Source organism: Pelecanus crispus, chromosome 1, assembly GCF_030463565.1.
Source record: "Pelecanus crispus isolate bPelCri1 chromosome 1, bPelCri1.pri, whole genome shotgun sequence".
NCBI lineage: Eukaryota > Metazoa > Chordata > Aves > Pelecaniformes > Pelecanidae > Pelecanus > Pelecanus crispus.
Genome location: NC_134643.1, coordinates 224,620,262 through 224,646,903, shown reverse-complemented (window position 1 = coordinate 224,646,903; position 26,642 = coordinate 224,620,262). Strand labels below are relative to the sequence as shown.

At 48.6% G+C, this 26,642-nt stretch overlaps 1 protein-coding gene across 1 annotated transcript; it reads left to right on the top strand.

Moving 5' to 3' along the window:
- Positions 1-1,346: 1,346 nt before the first annotated feature.
- Positions 1,347-26,219, top strand: MOGAT2 (monoacylglycerol O-acyltransferase 2). The gene is made up of 6 exons (XM_009484513.2): positions 1,347-1,440; positions 9,736-9,914; positions 21,944-22,148; positions 23,634-23,808; positions 23,955-24,154; positions 26,065-26,219. The coding sequence occupies exons 1-6, from the start codon at positions 1,347-1,349 to the stop codon at positions 26,217-26,219; spliced, it is 1,008 nt and encodes a 335-aa protein (XP_009482788.2).
- The last annotated feature ends 423 nt before the right edge of the window (positions 26,220-26,642 follow it).

Below are 26,642 nucleotides of genomic sequence, written 5' to 3'. Positions count from 1 at the left end.
TTGTCTCCAGGCAACAGAGGCGAAAGAGTTAAAAGCCTCCTTTGCTTTCTCAAAGCCGACATGGTCCCCACGTTTGCAGCAGAAGACAAAGGATGGGGAGAGATGCAAGTGAGATCTAAGCTGTTTTCAGCTCAATTAAAGCAACTGGTGTCTTTAGCAAAAGAGCCCTTGGGGTTTCACCAGAGCCGTGTTGTTTCTAGTGACTCTGGAAAATGGAGTCGAACAGATGTAAATACCTCATAGCCCAGCACCTTCCTAGGGCCTGACAAAGAGGCGGGATTATTTTTCTGCTAACACCGCTGGTTTGCTTTTGCCAAGGGTTGTTTGTAGTTTTGTTCTGTAATTCTTGGCTGCGGTGAGCTTGGGGATTTGAAATGCCCCTTAGACGAGCAAGTGACGCCTTTGTATGCGCGCCGGTGCTTTAGCAGTGGATCGGCTTATTGTTTAGTTCAGTCTGTTAGCGGTATTCTTCTGTATCCTGGTTACGACGAGACCCTGGCTTTTCTCAGGCCTCTCACAAGATGATTTCTTTGTTTACCTGAGCGGTTTGTCAGTTCCCTGAGGATTTTTTCCCAAAATTTCTGCTTTTTTTTCCATCCGGTAAATTGCAGCTCTTTGCATGTGACTAGGCAGAGGTGCAGACCGTGCACCTGCTTGGAGGTAGAAATGCAAAAGGGAGGTAGAATTTCTTTTCTCATACACCCACATAAGCATGTGCAAGGATGCACACGGACACTTACCTGCCCCATCCATCCATCCATGCATGGCCTGGCAGAGGCGTGAGGTTGCTCGTGTACCCCCGTGTTCAGCGGTGGAACACCCTCGCATTCTTTGCACACCTCCTTGGCTGAGACTGAAACCCACCCGCGCCATATCACTTTCAAATACAAGTGATCTGTCTGTGCTTGTCCCTTCTGCTTGCCCCTTCCTGGGTGCGCAGGGTGGTTTGTAGGGGAATGGGGAAAATAAAGCCTGGCTTACATGCACAAATGCCTCAGCCTCTCTGCGAACATCTAAATATTGCAAAATTTGAAAGAGACAGGCACTTGAAGGCAGGATTGCATCCTGAAGGGAGTTTGCTTCCCAGATTTGGGTGGTAAAAACATGAAATCCTCACCATCTAACCGCGTGGTGAGTCACGTTGGCATAAAGTCAGTGACACCTCCTGGCAGTGTCCCTCTCCTTCCCATACGGGAGGGTGGCTGCGGGCAGCCACCACCGCCACTGTAGATTGCACAATCCCCTATACTGTAAGACTGGGTAAATATTGACGTGCGACTTTGCACTTTGCATTCACCACTTACGGAACTTCCTTCTCCTTTCAAGACGCGCATGCAGAACCCAAGATGAAGGTTGAGTTTGCTCCGCTCTCCGTGCCACTGCGGAGAAGGCTTCAGACGGCATCGGTGGTTCAATGGGTCTTCAGCTTCCTAGGTCTAGGTAAGAGACATCTCCTTTTCCTTCTCTGAGAAGCCAGAGCAGCTTTTGCCCCAGTTCCTTCTCTCCCTGACCCCAAGGAAGGACCGAAGGTCTGGGACCAAAGGAAAGTGGCATTAAAGGCATCTTCTGGGAGCCTGCAGTGAATCCCAGGCCATGTTAAGACAAGTGATTAGCAGCAGACGTTGCACTTGCATGTCTTTATTTGTCTTGTTGTATGAGGAGCAGTGTGGGAAGCTCTGTCTCACTAAAGCAGTTCTTTCTTTCTTTCTTTTTTTTTTTTTCTTTTGGTTTCTTCTCACCATCCGATCTGAGCACAGTGGCACTAGGGAAGTACATGGCTGCGTGCCTGTTCGTGGGAACATGTATGGGTCTTACACAGCAGCTAAACTCGTGTGGGGTTTCAGCTTCTCCTGCTCTTTAGGTTTAGTGTTTTCCTGGTCTAAGGTGCTGCCCTGCCTAGTGTTAGTCATGAGAAATGGTATTGCCATGCCTGAGGGACGGTACGATGGGAAGAGCGTGAGGGGGCTCTGCTTTGTAACCCTGGGAACAGACACTTCACTTTATACAGATGCCCCTGCATGACACAGAAGGGCATTTTTCCAGGAAAACCCAAGTGGGTTGGAGAAGGGACACATTAGCAAACTGGGACCCTGACAAACTTGCTACTTTGTGGAGGGCATCAGGTGCTGATGGAAATGAGAGACATGCGGTTTTGGATAGGATGCACTGGGCAATAAGGAGATGGGAGACCTAGGGGCCAGTTATCAGAGAGTGCAAACTGTCTGGGGCTATTTACAGCCCATCAGGAGCCAAGCTGGAAGGTGACATCCTGGAGTTTCCCATTGTCATGCCAATTCTCTGTCTCAGATGGGATCTGTGTAAAGCTTCTACTTTATTGTGGCAGGATAGTTGTTGACTAGTCCCAATACACAAAGGCAGCAGATATTTGCGTATATATGGGTCCTGGCACAGAAGCATCTCCAAAACAATACCTACAAAGAAAGTATAGGCTATGCTTCAGAGCCTCATTAAGTTTCTGAGATGGCTCCATCCAAACTCTGCTACAGACCTGGGGCTGAACGGCCACCTCTGCACCAGTATCTGCTGGACTGGAGCACTGGGCTGTACTGGCCCAGACAGTGTAGCTGTTTGCATGCTTCTTGGCATAGGTTTGGCCCATGCTAAGTAACACGCTGCCAAACTGTATGTTGGCACAGTCTGGGCAATGGCACGGGCCAGGCACCATTGCTGGTAGCCAGGACGGGTGAGGCTGCCCTTTGTTGGAAGAGAAGAGAATTAGCATCATGGACGTGACTGGGCAACGCTGTTCACCCACTGGGTCAGCGAACAGGCCCTGATGAGTTGCTTTGGAGAGGTGTAACCAGTTTGACCCCTTGAGTTGCTGTGGGACAACCTGGAGGACATCCCTCTCCAGATGAAGGGGAAATCCCGGTGTGGCAGTGGTGGCACAGCTGGCTAAGCTGCCACAAAGCACAGGTTATGGCACGGCAGAGTGCAGGGCACTTGGTCCTATCTTGTACTTGCGTTATAAACCCTGGGCTCTTCTAGTGTGGAAGAGAACCCAGCTGTGATCAACCTTGCTCTGCACACAGGAGATCACCTTGCAGGAGGAGACATGGGTGTTGTTAACAGCAGAGGGGAGGGGAGATCTGGCAAAAGCCAGGCAGCCCTGGACCCAACCAGCCAGATGAGACATTTTGGGGTGCTCTGTAGCTCCCTCCTTTCTCCTGTGCCTGGTTTTCCTTCCATGGTGCCTGGATGGGATGGGACGTAGTAGAGATGTGTGTTAACAAGGGATACAACAACACATCCCCATTCCCAGCATGGGTGCAGCTGGGGCTTATGGAGCTTTAATGGTGTTTTCCAGCAAAACAACTTGCACTGTAGGTTCGTCCCTTCTTGGTATCAGGTTCAAGCTGGCACTTGACTTTCTGGTGATAGAAATGACTGCTGGAGCCAGCAGAAAGCCAGAAAATGGGCAGTAGGGAGGAATCCTCTGCAGTTGTAGGGTAACATGGAGCCGCTCAAAATGCAGGCTCTGCCTCCTGCAAGGAAATACAGCTTGCTCTGAAAGAAGATGAGACCCAAACCAACACCTCCTCCATGGCTGGCCTTCCAGAGATTACTGGCTTTCCCTGGAACAGTTTTACTTTGATTTTGGGGTTTTTTTTTGTGATACAATCTGAAATCAAAAGCAGTTAAGAAATTCTATAAGAAAGGCATGAGAAAGGTGATAACCAAACCTTGTGGAGCGATTCCAGCTTGTTTGATTCATTTTACAAAGTTTCTTTAAGCCTGGAGCTTTCCACCCAAAAGCTCCCAGTTTAACAACCGTGAAAGCTTGATGCTAAGGGATACCCTTAATTCCATCCCATGAGCTGCCAAACACCCCATGCCACGCTCAGTTATAACCCTCAGGCACGGAGATCAGACCTTCCATAGACTGGATTTGGCTGCCAGCTGCTCCTTTCTCTCTGAGACAGGCTTGTGCTTCTGCTGCCAGAAAAGGGCTCCCAAAACCACACGGTCAGCTGCTACCAGACATTTGCACAGCCCTTTGGCTGGAGATCCCAGCAGCCGCCGCACTGCAGCACTGCTTGCAGGCAGCTGTTGCTATGGTTGTGCAAATGCATCTGCCGAGAAGCCAAGCACCAGGCGAGGGGCTCATTCATTCTCCGCGGGGTGCTGGAGGAGTGCGGCAGCTCGACCCCGGTGCTGGCGGGGAGCTCTGCTGCAACATCTCTCGCAACAGGCAGGCATTGCCTGCGCTGCCGGTTTTCTTGAGGATGCTCCTGACAAGGGCACCGGGACAAAAGGTGCCATTTGCTTCAGATGCTGACAGATGCTGGAAGGAGAATACACAGTGCAAGGATGGGATGCAGGCCATGGAGTGGGGGACCCCATTGCCTCCCCACTGCAGGATCCCGGTACGGACCAGTGTCCCCTCCTAATGCATTGGAGCCAGGCTTCTGCAGGGCACTGAATCAGCAGGCTGGTGCCCAAACCTGCTGCACCGCTTCCCGCTGCCTCTCTTACATCCAGTCTCCATGGACTTGGGCACAGGCATCCATCCAGACACACTATGCAGAAGCATTAGTGTAGGGCTGAACTCACGCAAACAAACCCTGTGAAGGGGCAGGAGACCTGTGCATGCCACCTCTGCAGATCCAGTGTACGGCACCTGGATCTGCAGCCTTTGAACCCTTTCAATCAGCAGGGTTGGCTCAAAGGGCATGCTGTACCAGCGTGAGTCAGGCCCCCTTGAGAGCTGAGCGTAGTCCACAGCCTGGGACAGGCTGGCCGGGCTGCCAGGCTTGGCAGTGCCGAGGGGTACAGCATCTGTGCAGGCTGTCATTGTCAGGGACTCTAGGCTGGCAATGGGGACCTCAGCAACGTGCATCTTGCAAACCCTCCTGACAACTACAATATGAGCCTGGTTCACTCCAGGGCTGCTGCGATGCCAAAAAATCTCTTTCCAAAGGTTGCTGATTTTCCTGTTTCATGTTGAATGAGCAAATGCTGGGTTAGCAACAATTCTGAGCCCAGCAGCACTTTGGTGGGACATGGTCCCTGTTTTGACTTGGCCAGAAAAGCCATCCACGTGCTTCTAGCCTGTGGCTCACTTGGAGCCCGTGGCATATACATGTGTGTTGTCTGTGATATGTCCATTTTTTTCATCCATGGAGGGACTTGCAGCTCACAACAAAACTACATAACACAAGATACCCACCTCGAAACACTTTGTGTTTGCTCTGAGCTTCTTTGAGGGAGCCCAGCCCAGGAAACCACTTGGTTTATGAGGGGATCCAAGAAAGTCATCACATCCACGTGCATGTGTGTTCTCTTTGCTGAGTCCCGTATGGCCATGGAGATGTGAGGTGCTGGGTCCTGGATCATGAAGAGCTGCTTCAGGAGGACCCGTGGTTGACAGGCTGGGTGCAGACCTTGGTGGCCTTGTAGTCCAGGAACGTCCTATGACTGCTTCACCCAGAGCCACACCTCACCATGGACAACCACAGACAAACCTCCCAGCATCTGGCCTGAACAGAAAGTGTAAGGTTTAGGGTCTGTATGGAGCTTTCTGTCTGGTCAAGGGCACTTTGGTTTTGGTTTTAGTTTGAAGGGGTCTCTCTTCACTTTCCATGGCAGAGTAGATGGTGCAGCAGGTAATCTCAGCCCAGCCTAGGATTGTCTGGCCATTTTCAGAAGACCGAACTGATGTGATTGCATAGACATACATGATGCCCTTAGACCTCCTCTTGCAGCCCATGGTGATGTCTGCCCTGAAAGGGCTCTGTGTAAGGGCTTAAGCCATTTTATAGCAATTTAGCATGTGCAGTTGGGCTACCTTGCAAGAGTCCAGACCTGCAGAAAAAGGAGATGAGGATCACGTCTCTTTGCAACTGCACCCCCAAACCTGCCTGTTCCTCCTGAGTGTGCAACCATGGCTCAAGAGATTGCAGCCTGAGTCTGGGAATCAAGGGAGTTATGGGGGCAGAAAGGTGGAAGGTAGATATTGTAGTGATGCTATGGCTGAATACTAAAGGTAATTCTCCCCTCCTTTCCCTTAAATAATACTGTAAATGCAGTGAGGCAGAGCCATGTTATAATCATGTCTCATTGCCATTTGTGTGCCTGATGTGTCTGCAGTCCCCATCCTCAACAGAGCTTGCTCCCATGGAGAGTTTGACCATGCTGGGGGTTGGAACTAGAAGGTCTTTAAGGTCCCTTCCAACCCAAACATTCTATGAGTCTAAGCTGGAGAGCTTGTCTGGCTCTGCAGAGCCCTGACAGTTGATGGGGTTCAAAGATGGGTTTCTAATGAACCAGGGACTTGCAGGTTTCCCCCCATCGCCATCATGACACAGACTTCCATCTCTTCGAGCGGCACTTCTGAGACCCGACAGCCCTTTGCGGGTTGTTTGTGGGCACAGCAGGTTGTGCATAGGCTGGAGTTTGGCCCCAGGGGGGAGATATCTGCTGAGGTTCCCTGGCCAAGAGCCTAATGCCATGTTTGTGATATCCTTTAAAGTGTTTGCCTGGTAGGTAGTGCAGAAAAAGACAGTTATTTGTAGGAAAGCAGATGCTGGGGGAAATATGGCTCTCATCTGGGCAGCTCTGAAGTGGTGCCCAGTCCAGGGAGGGACAGGCAAGAAAACCTTGTCATTCCTCATTTTCCTCTTGGGATTCCCCTCAAGGGAAGAAAGCAATGATTATGGGGAACAGCCTCACAACAAGCAAATATTCCTGTTTGCCACCCTTCCCTTCTGGCCTGTCCTGAAGAAAAGAAGCAGAAGGGGCAAGGAGGTGGCTTTCTGTTGTCCTTGCTGCTCTGCCTCTGGGAGATGACCTGTGGAGGAAGGGGAGCATGTGTTCCCCACCACTGTGGATTCAGGAAAGACTCAGCATTTGCAGGAATAGAAATAGATCTTGGCTCCTGGTGCACAGTCCTTCCCTCTAGCCCTTAGCTCAAATGGATGCACGATTTGTCCCTTTCTGGGGTGGGATGTTATTTTTCAGCGGCTTGGAGAACAAGGGGACTCTGAGATGTGAGGAGTCACCTGTGCAACCTAAAAGAGGCTGGGTCGGTACCAGTGATGGGACCCTGGAGCTAGGCTGAAGAGCATGAAGTCCTGGGCAGTGGGGCTGGTGGTGGACCCAGCCTGGGGACCTTGCATGGCTTTCAGAAAGCAGCCATACGGCTCTGTGGCAAATATCTTGTCACTGGTGGTCTGGAGAGTCTCAGTGTCTAACCGATGGGATCACACTGCCTCTGCTGTGTTTTCATTGAAGAGTTTGAGGACGTGACACACAGACGTCTGTAAGAAAGTTGGAAGGGGGACAGCAATCTCCCTTGATCCAAACAGCTACGGTGACTCCCCCTCGCATACCAGGCAGCGGTACAGAGTGCTCCCGTCTCGCCAAAATGCAACCCATAAGTATTCATGTGTCTGCCTAAGGCTGGGATTGGTTTGAATGCAGACAGTAGGATTTAACTGTACATTTTCTGGAACTTTCCTGCCTTTTTGGTCCCATCCACAGGCAACTTTCAGACTGAGACTCCATTCTGGGACAGGAATGGGATCCTTTCCCACAGCAACAAGGCCACCGTAAGATTTTATAAGCACAGAAAAAAAAAAAAAATCCTAAAATTGAGTGAAGGTCACTGTGTGCAAATTCTGCCCTGCAAAAAAAAAAAAAAATTGAATTGCAAATGAATCAAGGGAGAAATTATTATATAATTGCAAGATAAGCCTCACTTGGATGATAAGTGCATGGATTTGGACCAGAACAACGCCTTCATTTTGCAAAATGTACTTTGAGCTTTGCACAGTATGATAAAAAGAGAATCAGGCATTGCACAGTTCTGCAGCAGGCCTGATGACCTGGCCCCCAGGTGCAGTGAAATTGCAACCTCCGCATTGTTCCTCAAGCAATGTTTGTGTGTCATGTGGACCCTGGAGCTTCGTTTCATGCTGTATGCTATTTTCCTCAAGAGTTATAAAGACTGTGTCTGTGGCGTTTGAAAGGAGTGGCGCCAGGTATGAGCAGTGGTTTGTTTTGACCTGGAGGAAACATTGCAGGTTAGACCTGTTGCTTTGTGGAGACCTGCAGCATTTCCCCATGCACTGTATTAGTGCCTACCCAGGGGCCTGCCACAGTGTCTCTACCTATATGAGGACATAAGATCCCATTTCAGCTTTGAGGAGATTTAGGATCCTGCTAGATTATTGTTTGGGTTTTTTTTCCCCCATAGGAATTATCAGTACCATCATGCCAGTGTTTTAAAAAGGGGCAGGGATTTGTTTTTATATGCAAAGCTCTGAGATCAGGGTGACTTATCACACACACACACACAAAAAAGACTACAAACCAGACCTACTTATTTATCCTTAAGTAAAACAAACAGAAGGTACAAGGAGGTCTTAAATGAGAGTGTCGTATACCTCTTCTCTGATACACTTTAGCTGAGATGAGCAGGAGAGGGCAGAGGCCAGGTGACTCCCAAAGATGAAAAACCAGGTCTCAGAGGATGAGGACATGGATGCATCTATCTCACAGCTGAAGCTGAAGCTGAACAGGACATCTCCACCCTTAAGTCTTTCAGCTCTGGATGATGACCTGTGATGAAGACCCAGAGAAGAACAAAATATATAACCCATCACGTGTGATGTAACCTATGAGCTGGGGAAGACAAAGAGCTTGGATGAAAGGGGTTTTTTTAGCTCACTCTCTTCCTTCCCAGACAACATCAAGGCTTCCAGAGGGACAAATGGGGAGCACACAGCTCTTCCCAGGCACTTTTTAGGGCATCTGCTTTACCAGGTGGCAGCTTGGTGGCCATCAACACTTCCCAATCTCTGCAGACAGACAGTGTTGGGCTTGGGTGGGATTTGATGTATCAAGTGATGCTTGTTTGCACACAGACTTTTCTTCTCTTGTTCCTGTGCCAAAACACAGGGCATGAGGGATGTGGGAGGTAGAGGGCAAAGCTGAGCACTGACTGGAAGCTGCTCAGAAAAGTCTTTAATGACTTGGGAAAATCCCAAGTCATTAATGTCTTAGGGAATGAAATAGAGCATTCTTTTAAAATCTGTGATGACACCAAGTTGAAAGGACTGAAAATCCTTTAGAGGCCAGGATTAGAGTTGACAGTGAATCCAAGAAGTGGAGGCAAAATTCCAAGATCAATAAGAAAAAACTCAATAAAGAGTAAGATCTTACATATGGGAAGATAAAAAATTAAAAATCCAAGACACAGTTAAAATGGGGAATCAATAGCTCAGGACAAAGCTATTGGGGACTGTACAGACTGGGCATAGTGCCCTGCTTTGCTGCTGTTGCAAAATGCCAGGTGTCATCAGGGGGTATTAAGAGGAGTTTTGGGGTAAAACATGGGCATTATTGTTGCAGAGGTCAGACCGACTCCAGAGAAAAGCCAGACAGAAAAGAGGTAGAGATCTGATCCACAAGGACCCTCTGGATACAGTGAGGGTCTTGTGGGAAGAGGGGGACACAATGGCCTTTGGAGAAATAGGTGGTTGCTACAAGGATGGTGGTTGGTTGCTCTCCGGGTTTCTGGGGCAGACAGGAAAGAAACCACTGCTTTGCACCAAAGGTGCCTTCACACTGATAAAATAATTCAGCAGCAAGCCCAGTGAAGGCTTGGGGTCCATCCCAGGTCCAAACAGACCGAGCCCCTTCAGGTGAATCACTCCTCTCCCAGCTCCCACCTAACTGAACTGCCAACTCACTGCCTGGCTTTTTTCTCAGCACAGTGCTGCGTAGCTGTCTTCATCGCCCTCTTCTTCACACGTTTTTGGCTGATCAGTGCTCTCTACACTGCATGGTGGTTCATAGACAGGGAAAAACCCAGCAAGGGTGGGAGGCGGATCCACGCCCTCCGGAACAGCGTCGTCTGGAGGTACATGAGGGACTATTTCCCCATCACGGTAAGTGCCACTGATCCCATCAACCCTTAGGAGATTCAGGGACCACCTTTATCCATGGTGTTTGGAGGCAGGTCTGGGGCCAGCAATTGTGGCATGGGGTGCTTGGAGGTCAACGTTGAAGGATTGTCTTCCCAGCTCCCAGATTACTACAAGACCCCGTAAAAATGTAGACCACCATTTTTACAACCGCATCCTTTAATCGTTAACCTTGCTGTATTCCAGCAGCTAGGGAAATCTCCCCTTTCCTGTTTTCCTTGTCTATATTGTGACACTCCTGCTCTTCATGTTACCCAGTGGACACAGGGCCAAGTTTTGACCAAAATCTAAGAGGTCCTGGAGCCCTGCAAGGTCAGCATCCCCTTCTGCTGGGGAAGAGGCTGGATGGGTAAAGCTGGGTGTGCACTGGGCAGTCTCACAGAGTTGCTGTTCCCCTGAGAGGGACTTCTGTGACATTTCCAGATTTACTTTAATGCATGTGGCAGGCCTTTGTCCTTACTTTTTATCTGGTATCCCTTTGGCATGGCACGAATGCATGGACCAGCATGAAGTCCTGCCTCAGAGCCATCACAAGTCGGTACAAATCTGAGCGATGCAGTGGAAGAGTTCATGGGCCATGCAAGGGATTGAGTTTCTACAGTAAACCAAGCTATGGGAATTTGTAAGATAATGAAACATTGCCTGTTGAGGGAACTCAGATGGGACGTGGACAGCTGTGGCTCATGGTTAGAGACAGCCTGTAGCTGGGAGCTGGGTGCTGCAGTTCAGGTGAAATGAAGTGGGGAGCCCAAGCAGCCAAAGGACTCATCAGCCCAAAGGAAAAACAAGAGCCCAGGTTGAGAGTCCATCCTGTATAGAGCAGGGCCTGGGATAAGGATTAGGGGGAGCTGGAGCAAAGAGAGGACCAGAGATGACATGCCCAAGGTCACCCATCAGGTTTGCTGCTCAACCAGAAATAAGAGCCAGCTCTTTCAAATCCCAGCCCTACTCTTCAACAGCAAAAATGAGGTTTCTCTCTTTAGTTTGTCAGAGAGAAAAACCCCACACATCCCCAATAAAACACACCCAAAATTTTCAAGGTTCTGGAGTGCAGACTGCAAGATTGGTGTGGAAGGAGATTTGTCTAGGGCAGAAGTCAGGGCTGGGCAAAAAATGAGAAGATGAGGTCTGTTTGGATCTCTCCTATCATTTCTGAGTGGATCTTATGCATACTTGTGTTATAACAACTCAGATAGGCACATCTGCCCCTAAAATGAAGGTGCCTAAAATGTATCTTCTGATGTCACATCATCCCCTTTTCCAGGCCACAACTCAGTACAGTACTGACCCTAGTGCTGCGGTAAAATGGGGACTTTGCCAAGGCACAACCTGGTTACACAGACAGTGTGTTGCAGCAAATGTTGCTCCTTTTCATCAGAGTGGAAACATCACATGACACGGAGGCAAATTGCCTTGACTACAACACTATGGATATACTTAGATCTGCCTGTAAAGGCACCACCTCCAGGATCCTCCAAAAACAAATGTTGCACAAGGAAAAAAAGCATCTTTTTCATTTCCCCTGATTTCCCCTCTCCTCATTTCAATTTTCATCTCATCACCATACGCCTCGTGGGTCGGCGAAGGTGAAGGAGCAAAGGGCAATATCTGTGACCATGTCCGGTTAGTGGCATACAGCACTGTGCAAGCTGGGACTGCCTCTCACTGGACCTGGGTGCAACTGGTAGAGATAGATGTGCTGGGTTGAACCAGACCGTCACCCCCCCTTTCCACTGCTGTGGACAATTCAAGTAAAACAACTTAATTTTATGCTGGAAGCTGGTATACGCTAGTCAAACTTCCCGTGTCTCAGCTGGGAGAACTGCATCTCCCTTAGCTTCTCCAGGACCATCCATGATAATAAGTCTACCTCGCCTGTGTCCTACTGCCATTGAGTTTCTTTGCTCAAAGGCATGGCAGAAAGTGATTCTGAGAACCTGCAGTGAGTTATTTTATGGCTAATCTCAGAGCTTAACTTGTGATTTAAGGGCTCCTTCAAAGCAAGGCCAAAGATACACCAAAAAGGTGTATCATAGTCTTCTGGGGAGGAATGGGAACATATTCCAGGAAAGCTCGTGGGGAGTTTTACCATAAAGGACAGGTAATATTTTATGACATTTAATTAGAAACACTAAAGGGGTTCCCAATAAATTATTCTCAAGGTTGCCTTAGAAAATGCCAGAATTGCCATGAGCTATTTATGTGTCCTTAATGATTATGTGCAATATATGTTCTATAAATTATTTGTGGCCGTAAGCTGCCGCTTGGGCAGTGTTGTACCAACCTCTCTGCTAAAACTTATCTGCCTGCTCAGCCCAGAGACACCTTTTCTCCTCTCCCTTTGTAAGGCCCTGCAAACCCCCTCCTGAACACCACACCGCATTGTCCATCTGTCCTTCCCTCCCTGGGTGCCGCTGCCAGGCAGGGATGACCTGGCAGGAGGACCAGTAAGACCAGTAGAGGGAGCATGTGGATTTGGCTGCAGCTCACTGGGTGAAGGCAGGGAGGGTTTGGTGGAGCCTTTCTCCCCACTGGTCTGGGAGAAGTCAGAGGGTGCTCTGCAAAAGGACAGAGGAAAACAAAAATATAATAAAAAGGGTATTATAACCAAGCAATGACGTACTATTATTTCCTTAAAACATTTTCTCAGTCTTCCACACTTTGTTTGCTCAAGGACTTTCTAAGCCAGAATATAGGATTTAACAGCCCTTGCTGAATGCATCTGCTACCATTGGCCACTACAAGAGCACAGAAAAACGCCTGGCATCCCCAACATCCCGCAGCAAGGAGCTCCCCAGGTGAACCACACAGTGTGAAGACTTCCCTGCTCCCTGCTTGTCTCCCTGAAAACTCCCTGGTTAGCCCAAGCAAATCCTGTCCCACCTACCCATGCCACTCCTGGTTTTATACTCTGTTATATCCCCCATCTACCAGCTTTTTTCCCCATCTAAAAACCCCAAATGTGTTTGCTTCCTTGCACGGAAGGTATTTCATTTCATACCTCTGAGCATGGGCTGATTTGTTCCTAGCAGTGTGGAAGTTAAGCATCGTAAATATTGCTTTTGCCATCCTGTATGCTGCTCTCCCGAGGAGCTGAGCTGAGCTTTTGGTCTGAGCACACGCAGGTGGATGCTCCCATGGACCTCTCAGTTGCCCAAAGCCCCAGCCAGAACAGGGACACCAGGGGAGTGGGATTTGTGGAGATGGATGGGTATACAACCCACACCCCGGGCCGTATTTGTGTGTAGGTTGAGTTCATTCAACCCAGGAGGATTAGCAATTCTGGGAAGATTAAATGTGGCTCCTAATCCTCCCAGATCCCAGCAGCAAACCTAGCATGGCCAAGCATCAGTGCCTGGAGGAAAGAAGAGCTGCCTGCTATTTTATTTTAGGAAGTAGCTTTAAATGCTGCCTTTAAGGGATCCCTGGACATGTTTGCAGCCGAGGAAGCAAAGAGAGGTTGGGATAAGCATCTGTTTTCTGGGGATCTGGGCAGCGTGAATTTGCACTTTGCTGTAGCGAGCGTCTGGCAAGTGGGAGCGTGCAGGCTCCGAGACGTGCCTCCGCTGTGCATGCAAGGAGCACCCTCTGCCGATACCACCCTTGCACAAGTACTGCTTTGCTGCTCCATTTATTCCCCTTGGAGCTAACTGTATTTTAGCTGGGGGGTTGGGAGCTATAGGGTCAGGCAGGACCTGAATGAGTTTGGGTGATTTTAAAAGGGGGATAAAAAAAAAGCACTGCGAATCCAAGGGGGGGGGGGGCGGCGTGTCCAGTGCATTGCCCAGGAAAGTTATTGCTGCTTCATCCCCCTGTATTTTAACTGTGTTCTAGACCTTCTTTTTTATACACCCTCATGATAGGCCTGCTCAGCTGGGTCTTAAAATTGTGGAAAATATACCAAAAGGTGCAAAATTAATCTGTTTGGGGCAGACTACATTTGAACAGACATCCAGTTGATGTTGCCTCCAGAGAGATTTTGGATACCGTGGACTGCTCTACGTATGCTGTGTTCAAAAAGCAGTCAATAATCTGGCTGCTGCTGCCAGGTGTCTGCCCAAACCCTTATCTCCATTCGCACAGTCCCTTCCCCATCGTTTATCAGCATGGCATCTTTATTATGAAGGATACACCCAGCATTACAGGAAAATCAGATGTGTCCATCACATGGCCAAGTGAATGCACATCTTCACTGCTTCTTCTCCCCATCCCCTCCTGCCCCTGTAAGGCTGCTGTCACCAACCTCCCTCATACAGACAAGGTGCTTTGGTAACCTCGTCTGAGGAGCACCATGGATATGCAGAAGGTGAGGACTGAGGTGAACTGGGGAAGGCATAAGCTTGACAAGAGCCATCTCTAGTGTGGTCCTCACACAGAAGTCACCATCTCTCTTGCTGACTATAAATTGGGGCTGGGTGCTTGACTTAGACAAGACATTTCACCTTTAGATCACACAACCTGGGTTATGAATTAAATCTAGCATCAGGAAGCTATAATTAAGGTCTTAGAGGGACAAATTTTGTCTTCAGGTGCTGTCATCATTCAGAGCAACCCCAGCAGGCACCATCTTACCAGCTTTATTGAAGGCAGCCTGAAAAATGCTTGCTGTGTGGAGAAGGTCCTTGTGGTCTTCACTGCACTGTTTTCCCCTCATAAAGAGCCACAGGATACTTCTTACCAGCCTTGGGGTTATCTAAGTGACAGTTGGACCTTATTATCTATAGCAACTGGTAGCGTCCCAACCTCTGTCGTTGATCTTGGGGACTTGCTGGCATTATTGGGTTTTCGTTAGCACAAGTAAAATGAGCTCTCGGAGAATGGACCTAGTTGACACCTAGGACCTGTGATTTGGGATGGTCCCATCCCATAGCTCATTCATCCTCATAATTGCATAAACCATGACGGGGGTTATTTGATTGTGTTGCGGTTCTGGGGAAGTACAAGGCATTGCAGAGAGGGAAGAGCTCAAGTTCACATCAACCAAGCCCTGCCAGGAATGTTTTCTTTCTTTTCATAGAAAAGTGGTATTATTTGTAACTGGGGATTTTGTGTCATGGCCCATGATGTTAAATATAATTTCTGACTTCCAGCAGTCTTGGCTGTTCATTTTGCTTCCTTTTGTTGGCTGGAGGAGAGAAGAGGGATTATTAGGGCAAAAGCAAGACATGGCCAAATGGCTCAAAGCCATCTCTCTCTCCTTTTCTGAGGAACTTCTCTGTTCCATGTCTTGGCCCTCTCTCCTCTGCCCTCAGGTGACATTAAGTAAGAGAGAGGCCACTGCTGGAGGTCAGGTCCACTGGAGGACTGCATCCCACCATCTGCACTACCAAGTAACATGCTAAGCCACTGTATTAGGGAGGACCTACAAGATCCCAAAAGCAGCATCACACAAGAGCAAGGGAGGACTTCAGCATTTTGGAGCTGCCATCCTTATCCAGCTTTGGGAATGAGGGTAATGAAGTCCCGTCCTAACTCAATTTAAACCCACCTGGCTGGTCAGACTCCCTGATTCTTGCTGCAAACACATCTCTCACCTGGCATTGTGGCGCCTGGAGAAAAACCCAGTGCCCAAAGCCCTCTTTATCCAACTGTTTCTCTGAGACTCTCACCATTGCTGTGACCTAAACCCCATCTTCCTCATCAGCTGCTGGCAGTACTAGATATTTGCCCTTCCTTTGGTCTCCCACCTAGACACCCCTGGGTGGGCTACCTGCTTCTCTTTGCCTTGGCACAATTTCTCCTTCTTTGGATCTGGCTGGGTTTCTGGATTTCTCTACTGGATTTCATCTCATAGAGAATCTGGCTGTATGTTTCGTCCTGCAAGAGATGTTCTTTGGAGGTGCCCAGTAACCTGAGAATTTGCTTAGGACAAAGTTGAAAGGAGGTTTATCCTACTTAAGAGTTGATTAATGAACATAACATCCTTGGAAATGGAGTTTGGGGCCAGAGAAAGATATAAATACAATAGCAATTCAATTTGGGAGACTAAATGAAGAAGCCACAAGCTTGCTGACCAGCTTTCCTGACCACATCCTCCTCTGCTCTGTGAATGGCTGTGGGGGTGATGCTATGCTACTCCCTATCTCTCACCACGTGTTCATCTATGCCTAAGGATGCGATGTCATGGCATCTCAACACTCTCCCTGACTACATGACCCCCGGCAGGGCCAAGCACCGTGCATTGCCCATACTCATCTCAACTTGACTTGATTTAATTTCTCACTTAATGACTTTTTAATCCCTCCAACCTTGCAAAAAATGCTGGCTGGAGGCCTGGGAATCATCTCCCAGGCATGCTGGAGCACCCAGACCTCCAGCCCTTGGGACTTTCCTCAAGCATCAGTGCACCCACTTCACATGGGAATCACCCGCCCTCTCTCATCCTGTGCTTTGGGGCAGGGCAGTCCAGTCCATAGGGGACAACCAGAAAACCCCAGCCACATCTCAAGGGGTGAATTAAAGCAGCCTTGTTAAACCGGTTCTGAACTCCTGTGCTGATAGTCACTCAGAAGCCCTAATTCTAATTAGCTTAATTCCACTCCAAAATGAATTTAAAAAAAACGAAACAAAACAAATACCAGACGAAGACCACTTTCATTCCAGCTAAGAGCATCTACTTGGGATGTTAATAGGGATTAACTAATCCAGTTTAAAATTAATTTGGATTAATTTGCTTGGGATCTTCGCCAGTACGTGGGCTCTTAGCAGAGCTCCTGAAAGTCTGAGCATGCATTTCCCTAACACAGCTGACAGCACATGCAGCAGGTCTCACCACCTCTCTGTGAGAACTGGGGGAACTGGGGCAGGGTTTCACCCATGTTGTGGACCCACATTTGAGTAGACAGAGTATTACTAGGGGGGGTTCTGCTACTGAGTAACCATAGGGAGGTTCTGCTACTGAGTAATCACTGTGAGCACTAAACAACTGTAGCTATCAAAATATTTCCCCATGAAGGAGAAGCATAAAGTAAACCTCATCCTTCAAAACACAAATTTAAGTTCATTTGTTGGGAAGGCCAAGATGACCCCACATCTGGGATCTGGAAGGACTCATAACACCTTTGCCAAGGGGTCATTACCACTGTCAGCAGCCAAGAAACAAGCCAGCATCCCGACCATGCTGAGGGGGAGCTTGGGGAAGCCAGCAAACCCATGGCTCAGTTTGGAGACCACAGCCCTGAGCTGATAACAGCTCCTTACCTTCAGACCACTGGTCATGCACAGTAATTTGTCATCCCTCAGATACCTCTGAGATGAGAAACTGGTCTTACCAAGAAAACTTCGAGTCAAGCTGTCCTGGTTTTGGTTGGGACAGAGTTAAAATAAGGATAAACCATGACACAAGCACTTGTCTCACTTAGATGTTTATGCACAGACCGGCTTGGCTGGACCCTTAAGTCCTTTGACAATTATTAAAGGTTCAACTCACCCAGAAAGACCAGAGCAACAAATGCCATCCGGTGGGTGTGGAATGACAACGCGGGCAAGCCAGAAGGGAGGAGAGTCCCACCCCTCTGCACCTCAACCCCAGCCCCATTAAGCACTTTGGGGCAGGAGTGCAGGGGAGAGCTGGGCTGTGCTGTGTCAGGTATTAACTTCCCTGGCAGTTTGGGAACAGAGATTGATCTCTGGCAGGAGGAAAGGAAATAAACGAATAAACAGTGGGAACAATCCAGATGGGAGGATCAGGTTTCTGCCTTAAAGAGTTTCCAGGAGGAGAAGGGTGGTTTAGAGTCCAGAGGCCTGACCAATGACTTAAGAGACTTTGCCCAAGTCTCTTCTCTGCTACAGATTTCCTTCTCAGTCTTGTACAAGCTCTTTGGTTTCTCTGTAAGTTCTGGCCAAATCATCCAAATGTAGGCAGACAGTGTGACAAAATGGGGACCTTCTCTCCCTTCCTTTGCTTATGCCCTGGAAGGAGTCCAGTTTACAAAGCTGGGAGAGGCAAATAATTCAACTAAGTCACTGAGATGTCATCAGTGCTACTGCAGGGGACAGGTCTTGCAGAAACATTAACCAGATCCACCAACTCGAGTGACCAGACCCTCTAGCTACCCATGGCTTAGCGCAGGGATTCAAAAATCACAGAATCACAGACTGGTTGAGGTTGGAAGGGACCTCTGGAGGTCATCTGATCCAACCCCCTGTGCTCAAGCAGGGCCACCCAGAGCCAGTTGCCCAGGACTGTGCTTAGATGGTTTTTTAATATCTCCAAGAATGGTGACTCCACAACCTCTCTGGACAACCTGTGCCAGTGCTCAGTCACCCTCTCAGGGAAAAAGTGTTTCCTGATATTCAGATGACACCTCCTTTGTTTCAGTTTGTGCCCGCTGCCTCTGGTCCTGGCACTGGGCACCACTGAAAAGACCCTGGCTCCATCTTCTTTGCACCCTCCCTTCAGGTGGAGGGATGGAGATGTCATCGTATACATTGATGAGATCCCCCCCGAGCCTTCTCTTCTCCAGGCTGAACTGTCTCATCTCTCTCAGCCTTTCCTCATAGCAGAGATGCTGAATTCCCTTTATCATCTTTGTGGCCCTTTGCTGGACTCTCTCCAGTATGTCCATGTCTCTCTTGTACTGAGGAGCCCAAGACTGGACAGTCTCCAGGTGTGGCCTCACCAGTGCTGAGTAGAAGGGAATGATGACCTCCCTCCACCTCCAACAAACTTAATGCAGGCCTGGATACCATTTGCCTTCTTTGCTGTGAGGTCCCATTGCTGGCTCCAGGACCCCCAGGGTCTTTTCTGCCAAGCTGGGTGGCCCCCAGCATGTATTGGTGCATGGGGTTGATCCTCCCCAGGTGCAGGTCTTTGTACTTCTCCTTGTTGAACTTCATGAGGTTCCTGTCAGCTGGATGCGTAGAATTAGATACATAGATCATGACCAAGCTCCAAAACTTGTGTGTGGTTTAAAAGGCCCAATCCAGAACCAACAATGGTTGGTAGGACTTGAGACTTTAGTGGCATTGAGGCCACTAGGGAGATAAGGAAACATTGATCAGTGGCAGATGTGCTATTCAGGGGCACTGTAAAACACTGGGGTTGCACTTGGCTTTGTCTGTGGCCAGAATTAGCCTTAAAAAAAAGGCAAAAAAAAAAAAAAGGCCCAGAAAACAATATGATAATGCAGAGCAAGATGAGAAATGCAGTGGCTGAAAATAGGTGTGCACTACAACAAATAAAATGAATCACAAGGGGCTCTCAAAGGAAAGTATCAAGAGAAAACAAGATCAGCAGATCATCCAGAAATAGAGCTGGGAAGATTGCTGGTCGGTGGGTGTCCAGTCCTTTGTAAGGGGACATAACCTCCTTCTTCTCTTCCCTCAGTTCTTATCACAGAATCATAGAATCACAGGAGGGTTTGGGTTGGAAGGGACCTTTAAAGGTCATCTAGACCAACCCCCTGCCATGAGCAGGGACATCTTCAGCTAGATCAGGTTGCTCAGAGCCCCGTCCAACCCAACCTGGAATGTTACCAGGGATGGGGCATCTACCACCTCTCTGGACAACCTGTGCCAGTGCTTCACCACCCTCAGTATAAAACATTTCTTCCTTAGATCTAGTCTGAATCCCCCCTCTTTTAGTTTAAAACAATTACTCCTTGTCCTATCGCTACAGGACCTATTCTTCATTCTTTCCTCTCCTGTCTTCCCTCCCCTTTCATTGGGGTGAGAACCAAGGCAGCAGCTGGATGTATCCTAGGGAGGGTCTGTGAGGTGTCTTAGCACAGGTGAACTCTCCTGTTGAAGCAGTTTGCACAGCTCAGTGGATACCCCGAGTTCAGCTCTTCATTAGCAAGGAGGGTGATGTGAGCTTGGGGTGCAGCCAGGGGTTGAGCCTGCTGTCACCCTTCCCTTCTTGCCACCCCGTGCACGCACAGCCAGAGATTTAGTGGTTTCCAAGACACCTGAGCATCTCGCCTTCCCGCTTATAAATCACACAGAGATGAAAGGCTGTTTGGAAGCCGAAGATGAATGCAGCATTGATGCAACCTTAAATTACTCAAAAATGAGCAAATGGTGGCAGGGGCCCTGTGCACTTAGTAATTCAGCCATCTGCCCCTCTTCCTGCCTAGGCACCTCTGCACCCGGGCGGCCGTGAGACTCTTGTTTGTCCGTTCCCCTCATTAGGAGCAGGCGCTTGAATGGGCACATGTGTACAGTCAACAGTGCCTTAGGACAGATGGGAAATTAGCCGCAATGTAAGAAAGTAAAATACACCCTCGTGATTAACCTGCGGTTCTGGCTGCTTCTAGGAAAACACATGCACCATTAGCTGCTCCCCAAGTGCAGATGGGACCGGGGTACTCGGAGGGGTGACACGCTAAAACGCACAGGGCTTTGGTTCTTCTTGAGCACAGGTGCCTTTGAGCTGTTTGGAAATTCATGGTGGCCCTGTGATGGCTAACCTCGGAAAGGTTCCTCCTTCCCTGGTGCTGTGAGCATCCTTGGCACCCACAGAAAGGGTGCAGAGGCACCAGCATTCGGTTTTGACTGCTTCTGCCTGGGTTATGCTTGTGCTGGCTGATGTTGGCATGGCAGGGTCTTCTCGGTGACAGAGCTGGACGGTGGGTTTGTCACACCAGCCCCTCTCCTTTGGGTAGTCCATAGCAAGTTCTTCTCCCAAGTAGTTAGCGATAGGACAAGAGGAAATGGCCTCAGGCTGAGTTAGGGGAGGTTTAGATTGGATATCAGGAAAAATTTCTTCACGGAAAGGGTAGTTAAGCATTGGACCAGGCTGCCCAGAGAGGTGGTGGAGTCACCATCCCTGGAGGGGTTCAAAAAATGGGCAGACGTGGCACTTTGGGACATGGTTTAGTAGGCATGGTGGTGTTGGGTTGATGGTTGGACTGATGATCTTAGAGGTCCTTTCCAATCTTAATGATTCCTAGTTTTTACTTTCATTAAAAAATAATCCAGCCACCAAGCCAGGAAACACGAAATTGCTACTCTCCCCTTAACTGGTTTAGTGGTGGACTTGGTAGTGTTAGGTTAATTGTTGGACTGGATGATCTTAAAGGTCTTTTCCAACCTAAACGATTCTGTAATTCTGTGATTCTAAGTGTAACCCACAGAGTCCAAATCCTGGTTGTGCTTTACCTCCCTTTAATTGTCCGCTCTTCTGCTGTGGCCCATTCTTCCATGTAGCATCTAACCAGGCTCCAAAGCCACTTTCAGATTGGCCAAATGTTTCAGCTGGCTGCTTAGCCAACCCTCAAGGACCGGCCATGTGCTGCACTGTATCTGCAATCCATGCTGTCCATCTCTAGAAGCATGGACATTCCCCATTCCCTCCCCCTGGTAAAACTGCAGCAACCTTGGTCAACTCATGGATTACCTGGCACAACACAGGTACAAGCGGCTGGGTTCTTGCAGGCTTTCTCTGATGGAAAGGAAACCATCAGCTTATTCCCTGTTAGATGTCTGGGCACTGGGTCTCACCTTACCATGTATGAAAGCATCCTTGAATCACCTGACACGTACTTCAGGACAGGACAAACCTTGGGTCCACACCGTGTTGTTGAGCAGGGACACGTCCCTGCGCCAGGTAGCAGCTTTACATGGATTGTTACCAGGATGATTCTGCACTCCCTTTGCTGTTCTGGTTGTGGGGTGGAGGGGGGTGGAAATAATCACCCTTTTTTTACTTTTTAGCTTTTTTTCCCCATATTAGAAAGTGTATTTAGAGGGCATTTTAAACAAAGTAGGTTCCCAACAGCACCTAGGCCAGCTCAAGGCAACTGAGGAACTGTGCCATTGGAAATGGCATTTTGGGCCAATAGGTGGAAGGTGATGGAATTACAGGCAATGAAATACATCTCAGTGAAAAATGATTGAGTAGTTCCAGTTGGCCTTTTCCAACAGAAGGCCCGGTGGGTGCTAGGGACCCCCTTCCAGGAATCCCCTATCTGCTTTCCATAGCCCATACTCTGTCCCCGCAAGGTGACAACACTAACTCATGGCCTCATTTTCGGCTCCATCCTTCTGTCCAGCTGGTGAAGACGGCAGAGCTGGACCCTCACCAGAACTACCTGATGGGATTTCATCCCCACGGGGTCCTGGCAGCAGGAGCCTTTCTCAATTTCTGCACAGAGGCATCGGGCTTTTCCACACTCTTCCCAGGCATCACCCCACACCTGATGATGCTCTCCCTGTGGTTTCGCATCCCCTTCCTCAGGGACTACCTGATGAGCGGAGGTAAGCAAGGCAGCAGCACAGGGCAAGCAGTGGAATGGGTGGGTGAGTCGGATGCTTTTTGGGGGAGCAGAGAGTGAAAACACCAGGGAGGCTTGGGAAGAGGAGTCAAGGGTCTGTTTGTCCCCATCTGTGGCTGATCTGATCCCATGCATGGACACAGCTACCGGAGATGGCACCCAAAGCTTCTCTGAAGTTAAAAATTGCCCTCTTAGCTCTTAACTCTGTTGTTCAACTTCATAGATCACCTCTGAGCTCAGGGCATTGCTGTGCCAGGCACTGTGTAACAGCAAAATGCAGAGCAGAATGTGAGCAGAAATGCTGAGACCAGCAGGACAGGGGGGTCCTGTATTTCTTTCTTTCCATGCAAATAATATTCAGGCTTGAAATTGTGGTTGCCACAGAAAGAAGGAGAAAACCTATTTTTCCAAAGCTGCTGCTGCTGCTTGCAGGGAAGCAGCAGCCAGGGAGAGGGGATGCAAATAGCAGCTCATGCTGTTGCAAAACAACGTGGCAGGAGAGGAAGAAGGAATGAAAAGGAATAGGTAAAAAATAAATGGAGAGAGGGAAAAAGGGAGTCTGGAGAGATTTTTGGAGACTGGCAGGAGATGACCTCTATCTCTCACCGCTGGGCTTGGGGAGTGGCTGCTATTGCAGCCAAATGGGCTCATGCCGTTGGCAGGATTCAATAGATGAAACATAGGCATCCAGCTCCACCTGAGATACCCCAGGGCATTCATCATCTTGTTTTCCACGTAAACCCTGGCTCCTGCTGCTGAAAAAATATTTACATGGAGAACAAGGAATCATAACAGTGAGATATGAGAGAGTTATGACCCAGGTGAAAGAAGGTTTAATTGCTATAATGTGGCAGTTTGGTGCATAGCCCATTTTCAGTTTGATTGAATCCATTTGACAAAGAGGTTTTAATTTGCAAATTATTTCAGCCCCTGAAACAAGGATTTTTTTAAAAAAAATCGGAACAATGTTGCTTTGTCATTTCTGAATTAAAGGTTTCTAACTTTTGTAAGTAAATAACAACAAGGGACCAAATTCTGCATTAAATTCCGCTTTAAATTAGCAGCATCCACTGAAATTCGTGCGTGTTTTGACCTAAAGGAAAGGTTTCACTGTCTCTGGAATGATTCAGGGTTGGACATGGTTTCATTTGACAACAAACTGAAACAGATTTTCCCTAGGGCTTAAGTGCAGATAGTTCTGAGTTGACTTTTTTCCTGATTTTTTTTCCCATTTCTCACTTCTGGGCCAGACAGCAAAGGGATAATTGAGTGTTCACACAGCAGAGCTATGCATGAATCCAGCACCTTTCAGAGGAGCTGGACTGAGATTGCCAAAGTATAGGAAAACTGTGAAAATAAAGTGTCTAGCACCCCTCTGGAGCTGGAAAATGGGGAAAAAAGGTACCGCGTAAACCGCAGTCATGTGGGTTTTACAGATGCTCATTTTCTCTTCCTCTCTGCTCCCCAGGCCTTGTCTCCTCTGACAAGGAGAGCGCATCCTACGTGCTGCAGAAGCCGGAGGGTGGGAACGTGCTGGCCATTATCGTTGGCGGGGCGCAGGAGGCTCTGGATGCCCGGCCGGGATCCTACACCTTGCTGCTGAAGAACAGGAAGGGATTCGTCCGCCTGGCCATTGAGCATGGGTGATGCAGGGGATGGGGTCAAGGGGTACTTGGGGAGGGACGCTCTGGTCTGTGGCTGTTTAATGGGGTGTTCCTGCTGATTTTGGAAGGTGTTTTGGGGTAGGCTTTGCTAATCATGTCCCTATGTTGGGTTTGGCTCCCTGCAGCACCCCACTGGTCCCCATCTTTTCCTTTGGGGAGAATGACCTCTTCGAGCAGGTGAGAAACCCCAAGGGCTCCTGGCTACGGCAGCTCCAGCAGCGGCTCCAGAAGGTCATGGGCATCTCCCTTCCCCTCTTCCATGCACGAGGCATCTTCCAGTACAGCTTCGGGCTGATACCCTACCGGCGGCCCATCTGCACTGTGGGTAAGTCCTTCAGCATGCCAGCACAATGCCAGCCACAGTCAGCCTGGCCAAAGCAGGGACCAGGGACAGTCCCTGGGTTGTGTCATGTTCCTGCTGGGCTGGAGCATCATGTCAGAGATGGGTGGTGGGCTAGAAACGTGCTGGCAAAGGAGCATCCCCAACTTCTCACAAGTCACACTGGTTTGGGACCCTGGCTTGGTCTTATGGCAGAGCCCAGGTCATCTGGGCTGTGCTGAGAAAGCCCCAGAGCAAACGTGGCCACCCCATCACCCCTGTGGGATGCAGCCAACCCCAACCCCAGTGCAACCCGGTGGTACGAACCACTGCAAAAACGTTGTGTTAGAGCAAATTTCACAAACGCAAGTAGGACAACACCTACACGGTTTGTGGGTTTGCTCAGTGTCCCGTGCAGACAGCCACAAAAACCAACCTATTTTCACATGAACAAGTCACACTGTTTCGACCTGAGATCATGCCCATGGGAGTCCAAATTTCAAGAAAGTCTTTGGTTTTGAAGAAGTTTCACCTGGTTTCAACAACTCCATGCTTGGCTCAGCGGCGTGACTGATGCTCTGTGAATTAGCCTAATTAAAGAGGTTGTTTGGAAAGGTCAGAGCTTGACCCACTGATTAGGTTTGACAGCCAGCAATTACTTCTAATTGTTTTACAACCTGTTTGGATTGTCTCAATGGTTTTATGAGCTGTGCAGTATCACAAGGGCTCTTCATTAGTCTGATGAGGAGCAGCGTTACATGATGATGAAATGCTCTGTCACTTGACAAACACAATTTGAGTAAGAGACCAGAGCAAGAGAGGTATCTCATGGACTTCCCTCTCCCCTGCAGGCACTTGGTCCTGCTGCTGGTGGCGCTGGGAGATGACAAGGGGCTGCTTCTACCACTGGGAATCAAATTATTTAGATTTGCCTTTGAAAAAAGCATGATTTTCTAAAGATAAGTGGGTACTTGGTTCCTAATAAAAATCAGATATTTCACTGAGGTTTTGATCTGAGCAAAGTGGAAGCACCCCAATCGCTAGTGTATTTAGATAGCCTTGGGCTCCCCCGTGCCTCAGTTTGCCCATTTGCAAATCAGATTCCCAGGGCCATGTGGGAACAGCTTGGAAAGCCCAACCCAAATATTAGGATTTTTTTTTTTTTATCTGCAGCACATCTGAGATGTTAGGAGCAGCTGTAGGGACTATATTGGGATGCAGTACTTTCTACTTAAAAGAGCTACACAGATGGTCCTTGGCATTAACCAATTTTGCAGATGGGGAAACTGAGGCAAGGAGAGATGTGACTTAGAAGGCCAGAATCTGAACCTTCATCTCCCTACCTCCTTGGCTGTGCTGCCTCCCAAACCCCAGGACATGGCTGGTCATTTCAATCTGTCCACTGCATCCTTGGAGAGGTGGACCCCAGATCTGTGCTAAAAAGGGCAAGAGGAAATGGGCTGAAGCTGTGCCAGGGGAGGTTTAGATTGGATACTAGGAAAAATTTCTTCATGGAAAGGGTAGTCAAGCATTGGAACAGGCTCCCCAGAGAGGTGGTGGAGTCCCCATCCCTGGAGGGGTTCAAAAAACGTGTAGACATGGCACTTTGGGACATGGTTTAGTAGACATGGTGGTGTTGGGTTGATGGTTGGACTGATGATCTTAGAGGTCCTTTCCAACCTTAATGATTCCTAGTTTTACTTTCATTAAAAAATAATCCAGCCACCAAGCCAGGAAAGATGAAATTATTCCTCTCCCCTTAATTGGTTTAGTGGTGGACTTGGTAGTGTAGGTTACTGGTTGGACTGGATGATCTTAAAGGTCTTTTCCAACCTAAATGATTCTGTGATTCTAAGTGCAAAGTGTCCAGAGGGACCTGACACTGGCTCCTCCTAATGCCTGTGCTTGTTTTCCAGTTGGGAAGCCAATTCCAGTGCAGAGGAAGCACAGACCTTCTGAGGAAGAGGTTGATCAAGTCCATCAGAAATACCTGAATGAATTGTGCAAGCTCTTTGAGGAGCAAAAAGCTAAATATAACATCCCAGAAGACAGACACCTGGAATTTATATAGAGCTCTTCAAGCAAGGTGAAATCATGGAGATTAAACTTCAAGTTTTCCCCTGTCTCTGGAACTATTCCACAGCCTTACTTTAGTCACGGTTAATGTATGGTCCATACAGTGTAGGGAGAAGGACTTGATTTTCCCAGCATTTGCATGGGTTTAGGGCCAGATTTTTCATTTTTTCTCCCTGTAGGACACATAAAAGATATAAAGAAGAAGGGAAAAAACCACCATCTGACCAACCCAGCACTGCTGAAACTCCCCAACAGAAAACTCACACTTCCGGTTTGGTTTGGAGGCCAGTTTTTCAAGATATTTCTAGGCAAAGATGAATTATTGAAAGTTTCCTTTGCATTATTTTCATTCAGAAATGGGATGATGAGCCATATGCTGAATGCATATGTTTTTTAAAAAATAATTTGTCTAGATCAA